Consider the following 22,239-nt stretch of genomic DNA (forward strand, 5'->3'; position numbering starts at 1 on the left):
TATTTATCACTAAATATCATTGATTCTCTTTGTTGATCACTAAACATGGGAGAATCAAGTAGCATCCGTTGCAACAACTGTAATATCTATTGCAACAAGTGTAGTATTTGTTGCAACAATTGTAGTATCTGTTGCAGCAAATGACATAGTTGTTGAACAGGTCTTTACTTTTGTTGGATAAAACACAACAAGTTACCCACTTTCTGCAACAAGTCACTCCACTTGTTGGAAAAACCCCAACATGTAACTTAGTTGCTACAACAAGGCATGTCAGTTGTTGCAACAGATTGCTTATTTGCTAGAAATCTTTTAGCAGTTGGATAAAATACAAGTTACTAGTTGTTGCAACATGTCTTGTTACTTGTTGGATAAAACCCAACAAGTTACAGAGCTTTTGCTACAGGTTCATTTCTTGTTGAAAACTGTTCAACAATTTATTAACAACAATACACATATTTGTGATTTGAACACGATCAACATATCATATAAACCAAGTTCACAAGCACCAAGAACATAAATTACCATTCTAAAAAAGAATAACATTAAGATGCCATAAAGTTCCAATAAATAACTATTATTACAACACAGTGCAATTAACAACTATGGAGCATTTCGGCTTGGACAACAACTACAAATCTGTTGGATATTTTTCTAGAAACAGAACCAAATAACTGAAGCTATGTCCAACAGATTTATAGTTGTTGGAACAGATTGTCTACTTGTTACCACAAGTGTAGAACTTGTTACAACAACTATAAATCCATTGGATATCTTCTATAAACAGAATCAGATAAATACCAGGACAAGAACAAAAAAACCATCTATTGGATATCTTTTCCTAAACCCTGAACCATACCAGGACAACAACAGAAAAACCATCTATTTCACTACAAACACACTACAACAACAACCTGATTTTATCCAAACTTTTCCTAAACCCCAAAAAAAATCAAAACTTCTTTTCAATATTCTTTTTGAGTGAGGGAGGGGGGTGGTGCAAAAAGAAAAAAAGAAACTTTTCAAAACTTTTTTTTGGAAGGGTGGGGGTGGTGGGTGCAAAAAAACAAAAAGAAAAACTTTTCAAAACTTTTTTTAAAAAAGCAATTTGGGGAGGGGAGGGGGGGTAGTGAAGGGTGGGAGGAGGAGGGGGCTGGCGAAAATTTTTTAAAAAAAATATCAAATTTTGTTTTTAAAAAAAAAAATTATGTAGGGGGAGGGATGGGAAGAGGAGTGGAGGCTGGTAAGAAAAAATCAAAACTTTTTTTAATTTTTTTATTTGGTGGGGGGGGGGGGGGTTGCGAGGAGGACGAGGACGAGGGGTGTGAAAAAATAATTAAAACATTATTTTTTTTTGGGAGGGGAGGGGTGGGGCCAGTGAGGGGTGGGAGGAGGAGCGGTGGCTGGTGAAAAAAATAAAAAAAAAATATCAAAACTTTTTAATTTTTTTTTGGTTGGGGGGGGGGGGGGGGGGGGTGAAAAAACAAATAAAGAAAATTAAAAAATTTTAATTTTTTTTAGGGTGGGGGTGAAGGGAGGGTTGCGAGGAGGAGGAGGGGGTGAAAAAACAAATAAAGAAAATAAAAACAAATTAATTATTTTTTTTTTTGAGGGGGGGGGGGGGGGAGGGGTTAGCGGGTTGGGAGGAGGAGAGGGTGAAAAAGAAATAAAGAAAACAAAAAAACAAATTGGCTGGGGGGTAGGGTGGGGGTCTAGGGGGCAGGGGAGGGGCGTGGGGGCGGGATCTGGCAAGGGTGGGTCAAAGTGTTAAAAATAAAACTTGAGTGCAAAGTGTTAAAAATAAAATTGAGGGTCAAAGTGTCAAAATGAAAACTTTTGGGAAACTTCAAAACCCCTTAATCACTAATAGAAAATTATCACCTCCACCTAATAATTAAAACTTGAGTCACCTCTCCTAAAATAAAAATAAAAACTAAAGAGTCACCAATAATTAAATGCCCCCACTTACCTTATTGGGAGATTTACAAAGATAGCGGCCCAAAAACTAAACCGGCCTGTTACACCCCGGAAAATTTCCTGTTGATGCACAGTGAATAGACCAACGAAAGGCACGAAGTATACGGTATCGCAATAAGTAAGAAATAATATTTGATGACCCTAATTAAGATTTCGAAGGCATCCGAGGTAATAGAAGAAAGTTTGCCAAGAAAGGCAAGGCATACGTTATGTATCGGAAAGGATTTATGAGTAACAAATTAATGATGACTTAATGATGTTTTGGAGAAGAGCTATAACGTCCCTTAGATTGTTAATGAGGTGTTAAACAAGTATCAAGAAGGTTCCATAAGGATTTGAGATCAAACGAAGTGACGAGAACAAAATCGGAGAAGAGATAGATTATATGGCCAATTATACGGTCCGTATAATGGTCCGCAGAATTGTCAAAGTGAAGGTCCCTCACTGATGGGATTATACGGTCACTTATACGGTCGTATAAAATTATACGGACCGTATAATGTGCCGTATAATGGTCACAGAAGCGAAGTGTGGTCGGGATGATTTCACGGTCATTTATATGGACCGTATAAATTTACACGGACCGTATAAGTGTCTGTATAATAATGTCGGGATAGATTTTTATTTTATAAAAGAGCACCCCAAGTTCATTTATTTCATTCTCATTTTCTCTCCACACCTCAAGAACTCTCTAGAACACTCTCCACACTTCTTCTACAAGAATCCAAGAGAAATTAAGGATCAACTTCATCAAACCAACAAAATCAAGTGTAAGGAACTCATTGAAGTTCATCTAAGCTAAGAAATTCCAATGGGAGTGAACTAGGGTTTTGGTGCAAGAGAAGTATTTCCACTCAAGGCTTATTCCTACATTATCTAAGGTAAGTTTTATGATCTTTTCATGTTGTTTAAGGTAATGAGGGATTGAAAGACTTAGATTATGGAAGGAGATAGAAAATGAGTCACAAAGATAAGAATAATGAGATTTTGAATAGTAGTTGGAATGAGTCATGAATATTGATATGTTGTGAGTGTAAGTGTGCTATAAGTGACATTTAGAATATGGGATAAGTATTATATGTGAGAAAACGCAATAGTGAACTATGACCATGATTATGGAGGAATTGAAGTGAAATTGTGAAATGTGGATAATGTAGATGAATGATGATTGTTGCTTATAATGTTGTGAATGTTGTTATGGATGTTTGGGAGTTGATATGTAATATGAGGGAAGTTGTATAAACAAAGGAAATGTTGCCCAATTTTCTCTAGCTTTAGTAAGCACGTTCTTATAATCGTTTAGCTAATGTTAACACGAACTCCCTTGAAGGTAAAGACGTGAGCATTGAAGGAGAACGATCAAGCGGTAGAATAGCTAAAGGAAAAGGTATGTAAGTCTAGTCCCTTCTTTCTAAGGCATGACTCCTATGGCATGAATCCTCCTATCTTTCCATGATTTTCCTACATATCGGAAATTATGAGTCTACGATTATAAAGAGCTTCATACAAGATAAAGAAAAGAGATACGTTACGAGCATGATAATACTGATGATGAATCTAAGTCTAGAAGTCCTAAAGCTCATGATATGACATTCTTACATTCCGGGAACTATGAGTCAACGTTGATAGAGAGCTTCTTATGAGATAAAGATGAGAAATATATCATGAATACGATAATAATGATGATAAGTTTAAGCCTAGAGATTCTAAAGCAAGGTATGATGTCTATGAAGTTAATGATCCTATTTACGATCCCTTGATGTTGTTCATGGTGTACACTCACCTTAAAATGTTAGTTCCTTCAAGGTGAGATATGATGAATATGATCACTCCATAATGTAATCGGGGGTTCTCGACCTTATGTCACCCCGACATTGTTATAGATTGTCTATAAGCTCTAATGCATGTCCTATGACCAATGTTTTGAAAAATTACGAGTCTATGTTCATAGGGGATTTCATATGAGATAAAGGTAACAGATATGTTACGAGCATGACGACAATAATAGTGATAATGATAACGATGATGATATTAATAGTGATAATGATAATGATGACGATGATAAGAATGATAACGATAATGATGACGACGATAATGGTGATGATGATAATGATGACGATGATAATAGTGATGACGCTAAAGATGTTTATGGGCTTTTATGTATATGTGCCTATGTATGGCTATTATAAAACCCCGAGCTTATATGGCCGGGTAGAATATATATATATATATAATGCGCGCGCACCACTGCAGTTGGGTACGTATAACACTGAGTCTTGGTAGGGCCAGGTACGCATAACACCAAGCTTTATTATAGTTGGGTACGTAAGACACCGAACCTATATGGTCGGGTATGATACTACTATGTATTCAAATGTATGAAAAGCCCGGAGGACATGTATGTGATACTGTCGAGCCACTACGTGGCCGAATACGGATAATTTTTAATGTGTATGAGCAGATACGGTACTATGATATATATATGATACGATGATGTATGCGCTATGATGATACATGTACTATGATTATATATGATATAGGCATGAAAGGTATCCACCCTTAAAAGTTACGCAGGTTATATCTTCATCTTATGTCTTATGATTTCTCTATTATGTTCGTTTCATTCATGCCTTACATACTCAGTACAATATTCGTACTGAACTCAGTTTTCTTTGGACGTTGTGTTCATGCCCACAGGTAGACAGGGAGGCGACCCAGATTTATAGAAGTCGATAAGCAGACTTTTGAGAGCACTCCATTATTCCAGAGGTGCCATTGATTTACTATTTTGTGTACATATATGTTTTGGGCACGACGGGGTCCTATCCCGTCCATATGTCTAGTACTCTAGTAGAGGCTCGTAGATACGTATGTGTGGGTAGCATGGTCTCACGATGTCCTTATTGTATGTATATTATTTTGATAGCTGAAGGGCTTATGTATATAAAGGTAATTATGTTCAAAGTGAAAAATGGTTTTCCTATGATTTGAGTATCAGATTAATGAATGAACGCTTGATGTGTACGATGAGTAATGGTACGAGCGGTGCTCGGTGGTTAGCCTCGGGTACCCGTCATGGCCCCTAGTCGGGTCGTGACACAGCCGACCATTTTCAGGAAGGGAAAATCACATAAATACAACTTTTTGAAATGGTAATTAAAAAGATTACAACTACTTTCTAAAAATTACATAAATAAAACTTATTCAAAATTTTAACTTTTGAAGTACAAAAATACAACTTTTTACATTCCTAAAATCAATAATACTTAATTTTAGGAGTTAAAACCATTAATGCATATTCACTTTTTACTTTCTCTTTCTTTCAAAATCATTCCTCCCCCCCCCTCCCCCCCCCCCCCCCGCCCCCGCCTCCCTTCCCCTGAAATCAGTGAAAAGGGCATGAGAGAGAATATAATTTTTCAAGCAATTACTTAAAAAAATTCACTTGATGCAATTGTTTTTTATGACTAAAAGAAATTATTTGAATATCTAAATATTAAGAAAGTACATGAACACATAGTATATATTATTCGTGTTTCAGCATAAAAATCGTTCTTATAATTATTATTTTTATTGTACATATATATGTGTGTGTATGTTTTTTTATATATGTATTTTATATCATTAAAATAATCGATATACCAGTGTTATATGTTGTATATAACATACTTAATCCTTATTAACACAATATACTTAATATTATACCAATGTTATATGTTGTGTATAGTATATTTAATATTGTTTTTTTTATATATATGTATTTTATATCATTAAAATAGTTGATATACTAGTGTTATATGTTGTATATAACATACTTAATCCTTATTAACACAATATACTTAATATTATACCAATGTTATATGTTGTGTATAGTATATTTAATATTGTTTTTTTATATATATATGTATTCTATATCATTAAAATAGTTGATATACCAGTGTTATATGTTGTATATAACATACTTAATCCTTATTAACACAATATACTTAATATTATACCAATGTTATATGTTGTGTATAGTATATTTAATATTATATAATGTACACAATAGCACAATATACTTAATATTATACTAATGCTATATGTTGAATATAGCATACTTAATATTATATAATGTATACAATAGAACAATATACTTAATACTATATACCGTATATAATATTACAATATACTTGATATATTCTTTTTGATGATATAAAAGTTACAAGGATAGTTTTTTCCATGCTGAAGTGCCAATAATAGTTACTAATTAATATGACTATTCATTCTTGCACTTTTCTTAATAGTAATATATTCAAATAATTCCAACAATTTCTCTTAGTCAGAAAAAGATAATTGCATCAAAGTGAGAAGTAAAAGAATTAAAAAAAAAATCAAAACAAGCTAACAACCCTATGCATCTGATTTTTATTTTTGGGAAAACGATTTTTTCAAGAGGATTTATATTAGATATTCATTTGCAAATATTCCCTCAATGTCTACAATTTTTAGTTTTAAAAGAATTTATTTATAATAAAGGTCATTTCTAAATTAGAAGATACTAATATTAACAAAAATTTGGCTTTTCTTTCCTATACAGTGTGACCCCACGAAAGCCTAGGAGAGAGAGAGAGATAGATAGATATTTTGGGAAGAAATAATTATTTTTAATACGTTACCATTTATTTATGCCAGATTTTTTGAATAGTCATAAGTTATTTTGATGGTACAATATGTAATATTGAAAGTAATTATTGTTTGTATAATTTACTTTTAGAAAAGTTGTACTTATGAAAGTTCAATTTCAGGAAAACCTTAGGCATCAACCTATGTGAATTTAGATGGGCCTAACAAGCCCAAGACAGTTCGATAGGGCGGTTAGTTGGATAAAGCGATGGGCCCTTTTGGCCTATCAGTTCTGGGTTCTTCCATTACAGACCAAACATAGAATCTTCTTACATTAACTTTTGGTACCTAAAAACCGGTGCATAAACTGGTAGCTTTGGGACAAGACAATCGCTCTTCAAGTTGGATAAAGCGATGGGCCCTTTTGGCCTATCAGTTCTGGGTTCTTCCATTACAGACCAAACATACAATCTTCTTACATTAACTTTTGGTACCTAAAAACCGGTGCATAAACTGGTAGCTTTGGGAGAGAAAAGGACCAAAATCATCCATAATGTTTGAGTTTGGATCAAAATCATACATATTCTTTCACATGGAGCACTAATAGTACATTATGTTTGCATAAGTGGTGCACTTTTAGTCAAACTCCCAAATAATTTAACGGAAAAGAACAAAAATACCCCTGAACTTTTAGAAAAGGTATAAAAATACCCTTTATTCATCTATTTTGCTAAAACTACCCCTCAATTCAACTTTTTGGCTCATTTATTCCCCTTGACTAACGGACAACACTAATTTTTTTAAAAAAAATAAAAATAAATTGCACATGACATTTTATTACTGAAAAATTGATTTATTCTTTTAAAAAGAAATCTGAAACCTTGGAATTTTTTTAAATTTGATTTTTTTTTTAAATTTGAAAAACTTTTTTTTAACGAGTAAAACCTTGACTAACGGACAACACTAATTTTTTTTTCTTTTCAAAATGTGAAAAATTGGATTTTTATAAAAACCTGAAAAAATTAAATTTTTTATGGAAAAACTATGTTTAAAAAAAAACCAGAAAACTGTCTTTTTGTAAAATCTAGAAGAAAATTATGGAGTATTAGTTTTGCACATTTTACTTAAAAAAACAATCAGTTTTTCAGATTTAAAAATTGAATTTTCTAAAAAAAAAATGGGGTTTCCACCCATTAAAAAAAGTTTTCCAAACTTAAAAAAATTCCACATGTTTTAATGAAAATCCAATTCTGTTATATATATATATATATATATATATATATATATATATATATATATATATATATATATATATATATATATATATATAAAAGGCTTACTACATTTGTTTTTTAAAGAAACGGATGTTGAAAAATTATTTTTTCTTATTCTACAAATAACAATTTTTCAGATTTCTTTGTAAAAGAATAAATCAATTTTTCAGTAATAAAATGTCATGTGCAATTTTTTATTTTAAAAAAAAATTAGTGTTGTCCGTTAGTCAAGGGGAATAAATGAGCCAAAAATTTGAATTGAGGGGTAGTTTTAGCAAAATAGATGAATAAAGGGTATTTTTATACTTTTTCTAAAAGTTCAGGGGCATTTTTGTTCTTTTCCGTTAAATTTATTTGGGAGTTTGACTAAAAGTGCACCACTTATGCAAACATAATGTACTATTAGTGCTCCATGTGAAAGAATATGTATGATTTTGATCCAAATCCAAACATTATGGATGATTTTGGTCCTTTTCTCAGCTTTGGGACAAGACAATCGCTCTTCAACATTTCTTGCCATTCAAAGGTTATTCTTTTCTTCACCACTCTTATATTCTTTACTTCAATTTATCTTCATTGCATTCTGTGTAGACTTCTAAATTCTGTGTTTTCTCATCTTTCTTGATTTTTTGTGTTCAAGGTACGTCTCAATTGGTTTATTTTTTAGTTTGGTTTCATGCCTCATTCTTGTTTAAGTCTTTCACTGTGTGGTCATCATTTATTTTCTTTGTATGGTTTTACTTTGAATTTTTTTCTTCCTGTTATTCTTGTTATTTAAAAAAAAAAAGAATTCTTTCCAAAATCAGCATTCTTTAGTTTACTTAGTTTATCATAGTCTTTTCTTTAGCTATTTATCTTTTTGTGATGGTCACTGGTATATTGGTATCTCTTTTATCAATTCAGATAATCTTTCCATTTTTTTTTTTTGGATAACTTAGAGTATTTGACATTATTTTACTGATATTATTATCTTGTTCCACTTTCACAAGCTCTTTTTTTGATAAATTACAATTTTCACAAACTTTAATATATTTTCATTTAAGAATTCACATTTTAATCTTAATGCGATATTTCTTGAACAATATGCTTTAAACAACTATTTTAATGTTTTCTTCCACTGCCTCTAATATACTCCTTCTGTCCCAATTTATGTGGCACCGTTGAAATTTTGAGGTTCAAACTTCTAAACTTTGACCGTGAATTCGGACATAGAAGCTTTAAGTTTCTTGAAATAAAAATTTACATATTTGGAAACTACATAAAAAGTACTATAAATTACAATAATTAGCAACTTAAAAAAGTCAGATAAAGAAATTCTGGTCAAGAAAACTTGGTTGACTCTTGAAATTCCAACGGGCCACATAAATTTGGATGGAAGGAGTAATAAAAAAGTTAAACTGATATCTTCAACTCCGTGCCAATCAAATGGTTCGTACATTATAGGATGGAAGGATAATGGAAGGCAACTGATAAGGAGAGAGGGATTCACATAGGAAATATCTTGTTTAGTCCCTAGTTCATGAAATGTCTATGTAAGCTCCTGCATTAGCATTTTCTTCCGGTGTCTATGTAAAACCATCATTTGTTTCCAAAGCTTTGATTCTAGAACATGTGCTTTTCTTTGGCATCTTTGGTAGTTTAAGAATTGTTTCATAAAATGTCTGGCACTTCAGGTGATTCCATCTTTGTTTAGTAATATAAAAAATGAGTATGGAATGTGAATTTTGATAGATACTATCGCTAAATAGTTCATGTAGCCGACCACGACTTGTTTGGGATTGAGGCGTAGTTTTTGTTGTTGTACTATGATTAGATAGTTGCAAAGTGGGGTTCAATTTGATCAATGCTTGAAGAATCATTTGCTAGACTTTTCAAAATAAAAAAATAGTGTAGTTTATAACCTGCTTTAGGTGAGAATAGACTTGTAAAGAGCTTGTGATGGGCAGAGGGGCGGCCATTCTCTACCGAGTTTCAAACCGTGCGCTCAGACTGGGCTTCGAGATTTATAGGTTATCAAGGTGCCAAAAAGAAATGACTATAGGATAAAGCATAGTAACCTAGCTTCTTGAATCACTTCATTGAGAAAACTGCAGCATATATTTGTCAAAAGACATTTTATGCTTCTAATTGAAATATGTCTGATACATATATAACAAGAGAAAGAGTCTTGGAAGAGCTTTCATCCTGGAATAAACTGTACTGGAGGTCTACAATACTGTATTTTGCATGAACTAAGTTCCATTTTGATATTTTCCATCTGAGTGGTTTCTAGGATTTCTCTTATATGGCATCCAAATTGGTGACAGACATCATTTCTTGCTTCGCCTATCATCTTATTCATCTCTCAGAAATGTGGAGTGTTTAGAGAAACAAGTAAATGTCATTTAATAATTTATGGGTATATAATTCTGGTTTCAATTGCCTGATGAATATGCAGCTGCACTAAGAGCCGATTCATACCAGTAAATCCAAGTGTCACTTTATGCTGGTTGATTATATGTAAACCCATTGTGAGTTTAGGTTTTTTTATCCTTTGCTTTTTGCTGCTGTTCTATAATGGTCTGTTCTCCCATTAGTACTTATATGATAAACTTGTGCTTCCTGAGCAGACATGCGAGAAGACAAATGACAAGCCGCTTCTGTAATATAGTTTTGCAAGCACCAGCCAACTCATTGCGTTTTTATATCTCAACCAAGCCTGCAAAATTCCATTATTCTACTATTTCTGCATCCAGGTCAAATTGTCTTTCATCATCAATAAACTTTGAGGGATCCCAAAAAAGATGTGTTTGGTCTACTAAATCCAAGCTGAAGAACAGCTGCGGCTCGTTAACGCTTAAAACTGCAGTGAGTCCCAGATATACCTGGAAGGTGTGCTGTGATATTTCTTCTCGGTCCCAAAATGTGAATATGAGGCTTTCCTTGCCCACTCAGTCAAATTTGAGGCGTAATTCTGGGCAGCGACATCATACATCTGCTGGTTTATTTATTGGATTTTTGGTCTGCTGCTCTGCGTCTGAACCAGTACATGCTGAAGCATCAGGAGAAAGTAAGGGAAATTCCTCAACCACTGGCTATTCACATGGAAAGAAGGTCTATACTGACTACTCTGTAATTGGTGAGTGCTGCATTTCAGACTTGTATTTGCTGTTTGTATCCAGGTTACGAGTACACTGCTGATTATGTGGAAGCAGTGTACCGGCACTAGTATTGGATTTCAAGGCCCTTTCCTTGGAAGACGAACTTAACTAGTAGTAGTTTTGGACCTATTTTGATAGAAAAGACTGCTTCATTTCATGCAGGTATACCTGGAGATGGAAGATGTTTATTTCGTTCTGTTGCTCATGGTGCTTGTTTGTGGTCAGGGAAGCCCCCTACTGATGAGAACCTACAGAGGCAATTAGCGGATGAATTAAGGGCCAGAGTATGTTTTCCATGATGGGTTCTCAATAAACTTGCAGCTCCCCGGTTTATTTGCTGGAAGCCTGAAATTTTTACAGTTTACAATGTTCTGATAGTTTCAAAATTAATAAAGACTAAAATTCTGTAGTGATAAAGTTCAAGAGGATTGAAGTGATTGTTATATAATCTTGTTCAACAATTGTTTCTGCAAACACGCCTTAATTCCTGGCTAATTGTAGAGTGTAATGTTGCTTTTTCTTCTTCTGATTTCATCCCTTCTGTGAGATCTTGGCTATCTGTTCAAACTTGTTTTGGGTACTAATTCGTAATTTTTGGAAGCAAAAATTGCAGCAATTTTCCTTACTGTTGTTCATTTTATCTATTAGGTGGCAGATGAATTTATAAAGAGGCGAGAAGAGACAGAATGGTAAGTGTGAAGCCTGCATTACTCTGAATTCTTGTTCTGAGAATTTTATGTTGGTAAGATGCTAATTAAGCAGTTAAAACATGGAATCCCTGCTTTAAGTGATGAAGGAAGAATGATATGAAGTCATTGCTGGTTTTGCAGATTTGTTTAGTGAGTAACTGAATATGCACTTAACGTTGTTATTCATTTTGTTATTTTTCCTTTAGTTGGGGGGTTGCCTAGGCAGGTGTGGTGGAGCCTCGTTACTCTGTATTTTGGGTGGTAAACATATGATTGATGGTTTGATATCCGTCAGGTTCATCGAAGGTGATTTTGACACATATGTTGCCCAAATAAGGAATTGTCATGTGTGGGGAGGTGAACCAGAGCTTTTGATGGCTTCTCATGTTCTCCAGTGAGTTAGATTTCTGCCGATTTTATAGTGTGCTGTTGTATCTATGAGCTTTCAAGTCTGCATGTGTATTTATATTTTTATTAGATTTGATAGACTGTCTACCAAGGTGGAGGGATAATTTGATCCTATTCTTGGATTTTGCAATTTTTCAAATGATTACATTCGACTTCTAGCTATTTTGTTTATATACACCGGTAACTACTGAGAAAAGAAGATGGATGTGGCTGGAGAATGCTTTCTCTGGGTAGACGATTAGAGAACTTCATATCTTTATTGACACTGGAAGTTTTTACTTTAAACTCTTGTAGCTAAGGTAGAGATTTCCTATTGATCTTATCTCAAGCTTTTCAGGTCAAACAATAAAACTTTTCTATTGTACTTTCTAAACAAATTGTTAAAGCATCTCCAGAAGAATATGTTGCTTAGTCTTCTATTACAATCGTATAGAAATACCTAGACTATAAGCTACTAGACGGTTGACGCACTTTATACAGGGTTTGCGACTGTCTTGGTGTCATTTGTTAATGATTGATCAAATACTTTGCATATCAAAAGAACTCTCTGCTTTTCTCTGATGTCTATCTTTCGTTGGGCTCCAGTTTTGCTGGCAAACAAGTCATAGATACTTTCACAGGCTAATAACTCTTTGTTGACACTTAAACAACTCCCTGCTCCCAAAAGAATAATAAAAGAACTCTTTATGGAGTAGTAAGGACGTCGCAAGGATGTTGCACATAAGATCAGAAAGGTAAAAAAATGAAAAGAAAAGGTTAACAAAGGAAAAACAGGTCAATATATAGTCCTTTCTTGTCATAATCCGACCTAGAGGCTGTGACTGACAGTAAACCTGGCCCTAACAAGTACACCATTCAACTTGTATACTGTAACTCTTACTCAACAAGCTAGACTCACTTAACATCTCATATTTCTTGTCTTACATACACTTTTTTTTTTATAACAAAGACATTTGTCTTACACTTAGCTAAACCAAAACATTATGTAAACATATTTCAACCTTGACATTTGTAATTCTAATACACTACTCAATTCAGAACCTGTCGTGGAGTACATGGAGAAAACTCTAGATATTCAACCAACAAATCTGGTCTTTTAAACGCAAGGAAAGAAACATGACATAATAGATAAACAATGTTGTGGGGCACTAAATCTTTGTAGTACTTAATCATGGCTCAACTCTGCATCTAAATATGTGAAGACGTACATGATGGGTGAATGCACCGACTCATAGTAACCTTACTCACAACCACTAGGGACAACTATACAATTAAAATAGCGCATTCAGTCAAATACATAATAATGAACTCTATACAATATTCATACTTGCTCAAAAATCGTGTATCGTATATGTCAAAGTGTTATTTAGTAGTTTTTGCTCAAACATAAAACTTTTACAACAAAATATCAATAGTCGAAGTATGATCACAAACTAGTAGTTTTCTTTTATCTCAAGGTATTTCCTTTAGCTTGTTTTATAAGTATGGGAATACATTCTAATGAAACATCATACTTCATTAAAAAAAAAAAAAAAAAAAAACTATGGGAATACGTGCTTTGCTAACTTGATCAGGAAGGGCTATGATATCCACTACACTTAAAAGGTAATGCGATACAAACTTATACACCTTTCATGACGGGCTACATATGTCTCCACTTTTTAGTAATGTATATCTCTTTGGTTTCCTCCTAATTTTTTTCTCAAAGCAACTTCCTTAAGGTTATGTGCACCTACATTGTAACCCTAACTCAACCTTTAACTCAGCCTATGAGACGACAATTTAATGCTCATGGTAGAATTCAAGTTAAAATCTTGACTTACTCATGGTAGAATTCAAGTTAAAATCTTGACTTAGGTTCCATTTCACCATTGGTTTTAAAAATTCTTGTTTGCTGATGAAACCCTCTCAAATCCTTTTCCCAATTCCTTCTCGTTGCTAAACACGTTTTATTATGCGTATGCATGGATTAGAATCGAGGTTTAAGTATGTGTATGCATGGATTAGGATCGAGGTTTAAATATGTGTATGCATGCATTAGGATTGATGTTGAAATAGTTGTAGTGCAAAACCGAGTGAAAGTATTAAGAAATCCTCCAAATTTTCTACTGTCTAGGGCTGCTGCACTGGCTTGTTTGCTGAGTCCAGTGTGTTGCACTGGATGGGGGGACTTTGAAACTCTTAAGTTTTGCTCCCGTGCAGTGCGCTGGCTAGTGATCCATTAACTTTGTCTGGAAGACTCCAAATGAAAAACCGCTTGAAGCATTGGAAACTCAGTTTCAAGGATTACTACTTTGTTTTAAGAGTCATGTCCGAGTTCTTACTAGATTAAGAGTTGTGCATCTTTTAGATTGGGTGGTATTTCATTTGTTAGCATAAGCATTTTTCCAACTATTGTTTTCGTAACACTCATTCAACAAGCAACATTCACGTGTAATCAGATTACCATAACAAGTAACATATTTTAAGTCATAGGTAGGAGATACATACTCGAGGGGTCGGTGTATTACATTTCTATTTTGGAAATGCACAATTTATTGCTGCTTAACTAGAAGAGATTAGAGCATCAGTTAAGAGGTCATTTCCTGTTGTTGGATGCATTTAAACTAGTGGCTAAGAAATGGGCTGAAAGTAGGAGCTACAGAACCACTAACAAAGGAAAGATGTGATAAAAAAGAGGTGGTAACTATAAGAATTTAGGCTAGCTGGACAAACAGAAAAAAGAGCTCATAGGTGAAGTAATATTGTTTCAGAGTCTCAGGTACAAGAGCTGGAATGGGCGAGGTAGTTGCTCTAAGTTTTCCAGATTTTCATATTATTAGAACTTTTGTCTATTTGTTCATACTCTCAATGTCGTTAGTGTTTCTGTATTACTCCAGACGAGTATTCTCTTTTATCTTCTTGGATTTATGAAATTCGGTTGTTAAATGGTTTGGAATACGATAGAAGTGAAAATTGATGATGCGATGCCACACTGCTGTGTTACCTTATCAAAAAAAAAAAAAAAAAAAAGAAGTGAAAATTGATGATGCGAGACTTACGAGATTACATCTGCAGGATGCCAATCAATGTTTACATGTATGACAAGGACGCTTGTGGCCTGATTTCTATTGCTGAATACGGGCAGGAATATGTTAAGGACAATCCTATTAAGGTTCTGTATCACGGCTTTGGTCATTATGATGCATTGCACATTCCTTTAAACTGCAAGAAACAATGCACGGGCTTTTGAGATTATGTATTATGTAGAATTTAACAAGTAGATTGAATGTGAATATTCAAGAGATGTGTTCTGAATCATGTATTCTTTACCGTATTTCCTCCTCATTGATCTGTTAAGTCGAGTTCTGAAGTATTTGTTTGATAATGATTGCAAGATGAATGCACCCTTTTCTTTTTCTCTGGATCGAGTTCTGAAGTATTTGTTTGATAATGATTGCAAGATGAATGCACCCTTTTCTTTTTCTCTGGATAGCAGTAATTTATTAAGATTTCTTTTCTCGCCCAATATTTGGTACCCCAATTAAGTCATATTTGCGCGGCTTAAGGCTCATTAAAGGGGGAAGGTCTCTACTTTAGTTTTTTTGTTTCTTTCTAGGGATTGAACCTGAGACTTCTGGTTAAGGATTGAGAGAGTTTATTTATATTACCACAACCTTTAGTGGTGTTAAATATGGTGCTTAGGTTACGAAATTGAGCTGCAGGAAAAACAAAAATTTCATTTAAATCCATTGTGTTGTAAATATTTTTGATGTATGTCCATTGGTTTTACTTGGAAAGCAAGATCACTTGGTCACCAAGTAAAACTTGGCCACCAAGCCTTTTTCTTGATTACTTGGCCATTTAGAATTTTTCCTCCTATAAATAGGAGGTTCATTTATAGAATGATATAGATAATGTTATCTCTCTTAAGTTAAAGGTTGAATAATATATCACTCTTTTTATATAATTGTCTTTGGTTTATTTACTTTATAGCCTTTATTTTATAACACGTTATCAGCACGAGACTCTAACCAATTAAGGAATTGGACGTCGAATACATCCCGTCCACTAATTAGTCGGTCCAAAGGTATGATTTGCCGTATTAATTTCTTGGTTATTAAAGTATTGTGGATGATCGTATCTAGCTTTGAAAGCTGAAACTCAGCAAATGAAAGTCCACTAGCTATAAATCGACATCCACGGACCACGATAAGTAACATCAACCATTAAATTATGGAAAAGTTACCTTTTATATGGTGGGTTGAAGGATTGGTATACCTTTGGCCTTACCGTTTCTTTTATAAATGTTGGCAAAGTATTTATGAACTTGGTATGGTTTCATGATTGGCTGAGGTAAGTGAAATCATTTCCTTATCTTTGTCTTAGCAAGTACGTTTCTTATTGCCATGGCTACTGCTGAGTTCTTTTACTTAGTATTCCAGTTTTGGAAAATTGACATTGAAAAAAGGCATCCAATATATTGCTATTGTTGTGTTACGATGCCAGTGATAATATTTCTTTTCTTAAGTCTCATTATGACCAAATTTATTTATGCCTATAATCACCGGAAGTGGTAATATTTTCATAAGTTTATTGTGATTACAACCGAATATGTGTTAGAGAAAAATTTCTCTACATCATATGTATGCCTCAATTTGCTCCTGAAGTAGCAATATCCTAAAAGAGGTTCTAAGCTATCACGATTTCATATGCTTTGGGCACGTTCAGATGATCGTGTTTCATTCCTAAAGAATGAGAACTTTTGATAAAAGCTATAAATATAGATCTATTCCCTGAAGTGAATGTGATAATATTTAGTAAAGTTTATCAATACAGACGTGCACTTGGTTGTGAAAATATCACGACTCATCTCCAGAAGAGGTAGAATAATTAAGAAGAAATATTCTGAATATTCTGTGTTTTGCTCTCAAAGTAGTAAATTCATAAATTTGCTCCTAAAGTAGCAAAACTTTGAACTCTACCCCAAAGCAGTAGAGCTTTGAAATATACTCCCGAAGTAGTAAATATTCTGAATTTATTTCCGAAGTTGTGCAACTATGAAATTTACTCCCGAAGTAGTGGAACTCTGAAATTTACTCCTGAAGTAGTAAGACCTTAAAATTTACTCCCAAAGTAGGAAGTCTTTAAACTTTACTCCTAAAGTGGTAAAACTTTAATCTTTACTCCTGAAATAGTAAAACTCTGAAACTTTACTCCTGAAGTAGAAAGAATTGGTAAAATATCCGAGAAATATTCTTAAACAATGTCTTCGTGTGCTTGAGCAAAATAACGAACTATTGATGAATATCATATTGCAAGCACATTTGAATAATCAAATTTCATTTCCCCAAGTGAATGAGAAATACCACGACCTATCTCCCGGAGAGATAAAATAACAAAGGATATACATGTTATTTTTGTAGTATGAAATTAAGGCATTGCAATACGTACCGGTCGTACGTCGAACATCTCGAATAATTTTATAAAGTATCATTCTAAGGCAAAAGAGAGCAGAGTATGCTTTCTACTATAACCACATTGATAAATTATGGTTAGTTGTTATTGATTTTCTTGAAGAAAATAAACAATAATGTATTTCTGCTTGAAGGATGTGATTACTATGTGGTTGTCGCTTTTGGTACAAAATATTCAGATGTTAATGGCTAATCTCCTTGAAGGAGATATTTGAAATACAAAAGTTTTGAGCTTAACGTTTACTTTCATAATTTACAGTTTAAAATTGTCTTTAAATTTCCATTTGATTACTGTTTTCCTTCATGACACCAGTAGTGTCGAGCCAAATTTTCTTTCGTGATACCAGAAGTATCTAAAAAATATTTGGTAGGGGAAACTAATGATCAAGGGCTCCAGAAGAGCTAATTGTTTATCTATAAGTATCATGACACCAACAGTTTCCAAATAGTATCTGATTATGGTAAATAAATTAAAGTCTCTCGAAGAGGATATATATGATAGCATCATTTGTCGTAGATCGTAATCGTTTAGATCGGAACACAGATTATAGTAAACCTGAAGTTTTACAGATTATAGTAAACCTGAAGTTTACTAGCAATAAAATTGGTTATCATATTGGGACTACAAATGATTGGAAAATTGAATATCTTTAAGTTACTACAGGTAAGAAATAGGTGTTACACCCGTATCTTAAAACTAAGTTTAGACTCGTATCGTTAGATTTTTAGTGAAAAAACTGAAGGTTTGAACGTTTTGTAAAAATGGTTGATAGGCCTCCTTTGGACAGCTGTAACCCCTTGATTAGTTGAGAATTTGGGAAAGTACTCCCAATGAAAGTTGTAGAATGTAGAAATACCTTTCCAACCATATAAGGACCAGGCCAATCAGAGATTGGATCAGGGAGATATGATCGTCGCAAGATGGCTAATAGTAAGACACTTAAAATTCGATAGAATCGACTAAGTTTTCGATACGTCTACCTTCCATTCCAATTTCGTGAAACTCCGTTGAGAATTTGAGAAAACTTATCAAAGTTGTAGAACCTTGAAATACCTTTCCAACGATATGTTGTGGAGGCTTAACGAAGCTTTGTGCTAGGAGTTATACCAATTTTATCAAATGCTATCAGAAATGGCCTTGGGCGGCGCCTCGGGCGCCGCGCTAGGTCAAAATCACTGAAAATTGTAAAATTCATCAGGTCCTATAATATAGGCCTAGTGCGCCGCCCCCTGCGACGCCCGGGGCGACGCACCAGGCCAAATTATGCCTGAAAGGACCTTTTTCTGAATTTTATATGTATCCAACTCCGAAAACTTTTCCCACCTCATTCTAAACCGTCTTTTTGGAGAGAAAACATCCTAGGGCTTCCACAAAGCATCCAAGGTGAGTTCCTACTCAAACTCCATTGATTATTACATCAATCTAACAAAGATTAACACTAGAATCCTCATCCATTCCATAGATTATCGATTAAATTTTCGTCTTGGACAAAAGAACCCTAGAATCCGAATTCAAGAGGATTGAACTTCAAAAAGGTAATACTTCTACTCTCTAATCACTTATAGTTGTGAATTTATGAGTTCTCGGGAGAATAGTAAATGGGTTTGATAGAGAGTATCATATGAACTATGCTAGGGTTTTGGATTATTAACTTAGGATTGTTGTAATCATATGGGTGATGAGGAATGATGTTAATTTCATCAAATTGATATTGTAGAATCACCTAGAAGTAATATAATGGGAATTGGGTGAAGAAAACACCATTAATGAAGGTTGTAGAGCTTTATGCCCACTAAGTTTTTGATAAAATGCTTAGGTGACCAAAGCATGGATATTATTGCTAATATGAAATCCCTTTAACTTGTGTTGCTATATATTAAAGTTGAAAGGGTTGACGAACGTTGTATTACGCTCAAAGGCCGAAGTTAAGGTATGTGAGGCTAACTCTCTATGTTTGGGAGTGTTAGTGATTCTCCCTACGCCACGTTCTTTTACAACGTTACTAATTGCCTCAGAAATATGGTTAAGCATAGTTCCTTGAATAGTTGCAGAACTTCTATTCTTTAGTTTCGTAATTCGCTCATGACTTTCATTCTGAACGTTGTGAGCTCAGTATGTCATCAATATAGACTTGTGTTTGATACCTATGAGTTTCAGTCTAGAATATACGCAGCATATTTATAAATAGTAAAGCTTCAGGTCTCTTAATCAGTTCATGAATACATGTCTCAGTATAGTAATGTTCAGTATTCCAGAGTTATGCATTACAGCATGATCCTCAGTTCCTTGACACAAATTATTGAATACCTGTAAATGGGCACAAGGCCATAGATTTAGCATGCTTATACTTAGGCACAAGGCCACAGATTTTGCATGCTTATACTTAGGCACAAAACCACGGATTTAGCTTGCTTATACTTAGGCACAAGGCCACAGATTTAGATGCTCATACTTAGGCACAAGGCCACAGATTTTGCATACTTATACTTGGGCATAAGGCCACAGATTTTCATACTTATACTTAGGCACAAGGCCACAGATTATGTATGCACATATATATTGGGCCTAAGGCCACATACCATGATTTTCAGTTAAACAGGTGGTTCTCCATTCAGAACAGGGAGTATTTATATCTTTACTTCTTTTGTTCATTTCAGTTATTAGCTATCAAATATCAATTTCAGTTTCAGCACTCTTTACATGTTTATTGATTTAGGTTGCCCTTTCCCCGAGCACCTCATTTGCAGTTCTTTCTTTTAGTTACTTTACATACCAGTGCAATTCAAATGTATTGAAGTCCCCTTTTATTGCTCGGGGGCCTACATTTCACGATGCAGGTAACGATTTACAGGTTGACGATTCAGAGCGCTAGGATTATCGTACCAGCTATTTGGTGAGCCCTAGTTCCCTGGGCGCGTTATCACATATTACAGTCTTTTTAGTATTTCTAACCAGTCAGGTATGCCGGGGGCCTTGTCCCGGTAAACAGACAAACTTTATTATTCTTAGATTCTTCATAGACTATAGTTGCAGTCAGTCAGATTTTTAGCAGGCTTTTGTGTTAGCCTTATCGGCCAGTTATTCAGACTGTCGGGCTTATTCAGTATTTCAGCATTTATGATATTTTAGTCAGACTTTTAGTATATCAGCATGTGTCAGTATTATTTCCGCATTTAGTGTGTTTGATATCACATGTTGATTCAGCCAGCCAATTGGTTCGCTCGGTCACATGCAGATAGGCACCAAGTGTCGTGTTACGCCCAGACCATGGTTCGGGGCGAGACAATAGGTATATGAAACGTTACCCGAGCATGATGGATCACATGTCACAATAAACCAGAAGTTTATGACATAAAATCTCATGCAATAGTAAACCAGAAGTTTACTAAAACAAATAGCACTCGTCATGGTAAACTTGAAGTTTATGCGTACAGATAATTTTATCAGTTGACAAGACCATTTGGGTCGTCCTGATTTAAATATGATGTGCTAATTAAGTATTCAAAATATATTCAAGAACTAGAAGATTCTTCAAGAATATATTTGTGTTGTTTGTTCTCATGATAAGTTGATTACACTAGCTAATGTTGGGACTGAATCTCCTAAAATTCTGGAAAATATAAAAGGTGAATATGGGCCCTTCACCTGCAATGTGATGTCTTAAATAGATGCATCTATGAGACGGTCACATGTACATTTATTGTCAACTGGCAGTTTGACATTTATGAAGTTGCTTGCTCAAAATAATTGAGTTGGAAGCACAATTTCCAGATTATGTAATCAAGACAATTCATCTTGATAATGCTGGTTTATATGTAAGTTAGTTTGGCACTGGATGCCTCCAAAATATAGCTAAACCATTGCTTGTAAGAACAGAGCTTCAGATGTTGGTCTGAGATATGATATATTGCATATAACGACACTTGTATGCTTCAGACCAATAAATTATGATAAATTCTCCCCTCATAATTGGTTTAGGGTCATGAACTAGATATTTACATCTTATAGCTTTTGATGTACGGTATATGATTAATAGATATACCATGATACACACTGATGGATTTCCCAAAGAAAATTGGAATATGTGTTAATTTTTCTAACATAAGGGGGAGAGAATATGCAGCTAGAAATATGTTGTGAATTATCATCAGTATGATCCTCAGATAATTCAAGTCAAATCCTGAAAGCATTTGATGAACCAACTATTTCATATTTCATCTGCAAAATGCTCCTAATGTCCCTAAAGTACAGAGTCTACAGCATACATGGAACATGGTAGACCAATCGGATCCAAATGTAATAATCCTTGAAAAAAGGGAGGAGCAAATGATCAAAAAGATCACAATAAGGAGGCAATGAGATCTTGAAAAGCCTACGACATAACACTTCATGAAATCTCATGGGAGGTTCAGGTACCTGAAAATAATGAAGTGATGAGATCTCAGTAAGGTATGTCGAATTGGGAACCGATACAAAATGTTATCTCGTCGACGATATTTTTGATACAATATAGCGCGCAATATTGTATAAGGTTTTGAGGATCTAAATTCTACGTCTCTTAAGGCATGTTGACTTAGAAAAAATTACCAAGTGGAACAATATATCTTGGTAAGCGTAAATCTTATTGGACCTGCAGTCCAGGCATCAGAAGTTGTCACATCATTTAAATACTAAACGGAAGTTGTCACAATC

General features: G+C 34.2%; 1 protein-coding gene across 9 annotated transcripts; it reads left to right on the plus strand.

The window, feature by feature from the left end:
* Nucleotides 1-6,839: 6,839 nt before the first annotated feature.
* On the plus strand, nucleotides 6,840-15,490 carry LOC132634163 (OVARIAN TUMOR DOMAIN-containing deubiquitinating enzyme 4-like). Of its 9 annotated transcripts, none has more exons than XM_060350487.1 (7): nucleotides 6,840-7,097; nucleotides 8,332-8,379; nucleotides 10,463-10,971; nucleotides 11,156-11,277; nucleotides 11,642-11,682; nucleotides 11,978-12,076; nucleotides 15,148-15,490. In XM_060350487.1, the coding sequence occupies exons 3-7, from the start codon at nucleotides 10,479-10,481 to the stop codon at nucleotides 15,320-15,322; spliced, it is 930 nt and encodes a 309-aa protein (XP_060206470.1). In that variant the 5' UTR covers nucleotides 6,840-7,097; nucleotides 8,332-8,379; nucleotides 10,463-10,478; the 3' UTR covers nucleotides 15,323-15,490. The 9 variants fall into 9 exon arrangements, with proteins under 9 accessions (XP_060206470.1, XP_060206465.1, XP_060206455.1 ...); XM_060350482.1 differs by having other exon boundaries at nucleotides 6,864-6,951; XM_060350472.1 differs by lacking the exon at nucleotides 6,840-7,097 and adding an exon at nucleotides 10,291-10,363.
* Nucleotides 15,491-22,239: the final 6,749 nt, after the last annotated feature.

The sequence above is a fragment of the Lycium barbarum genome, chromosome 1 (assembly GCF_019175385.1).
Source record: "Lycium barbarum isolate Lr01 chromosome 1, ASM1917538v2, whole genome shotgun sequence".
In the NCBI taxonomy this organism is placed as follows: domain Eukaryota; kingdom Viridiplantae; phylum Streptophyta; class Magnoliopsida; order Solanales; family Solanaceae; genus Lycium; species Lycium barbarum.

Bases quoted from the DNA above. Each gene is read 5' to 3' on its own strand.
- LOC132634163 (XM_060350458.1), top strand. The intron at 10,972-11,155 runs GTGAGTGCTGCA...CATTTCATGCAG, and splicing joins TACTGACTACTCTGTAATTG to GTATACCTGGAGATGGAAGA. The intron at 11,278-11,641 runs GTATGTTTTCCA...TTTATCTATTAG, and splicing joins CGGATGAATTAAGGGCCAGA to GTGGCAGATGAATTTATAAA.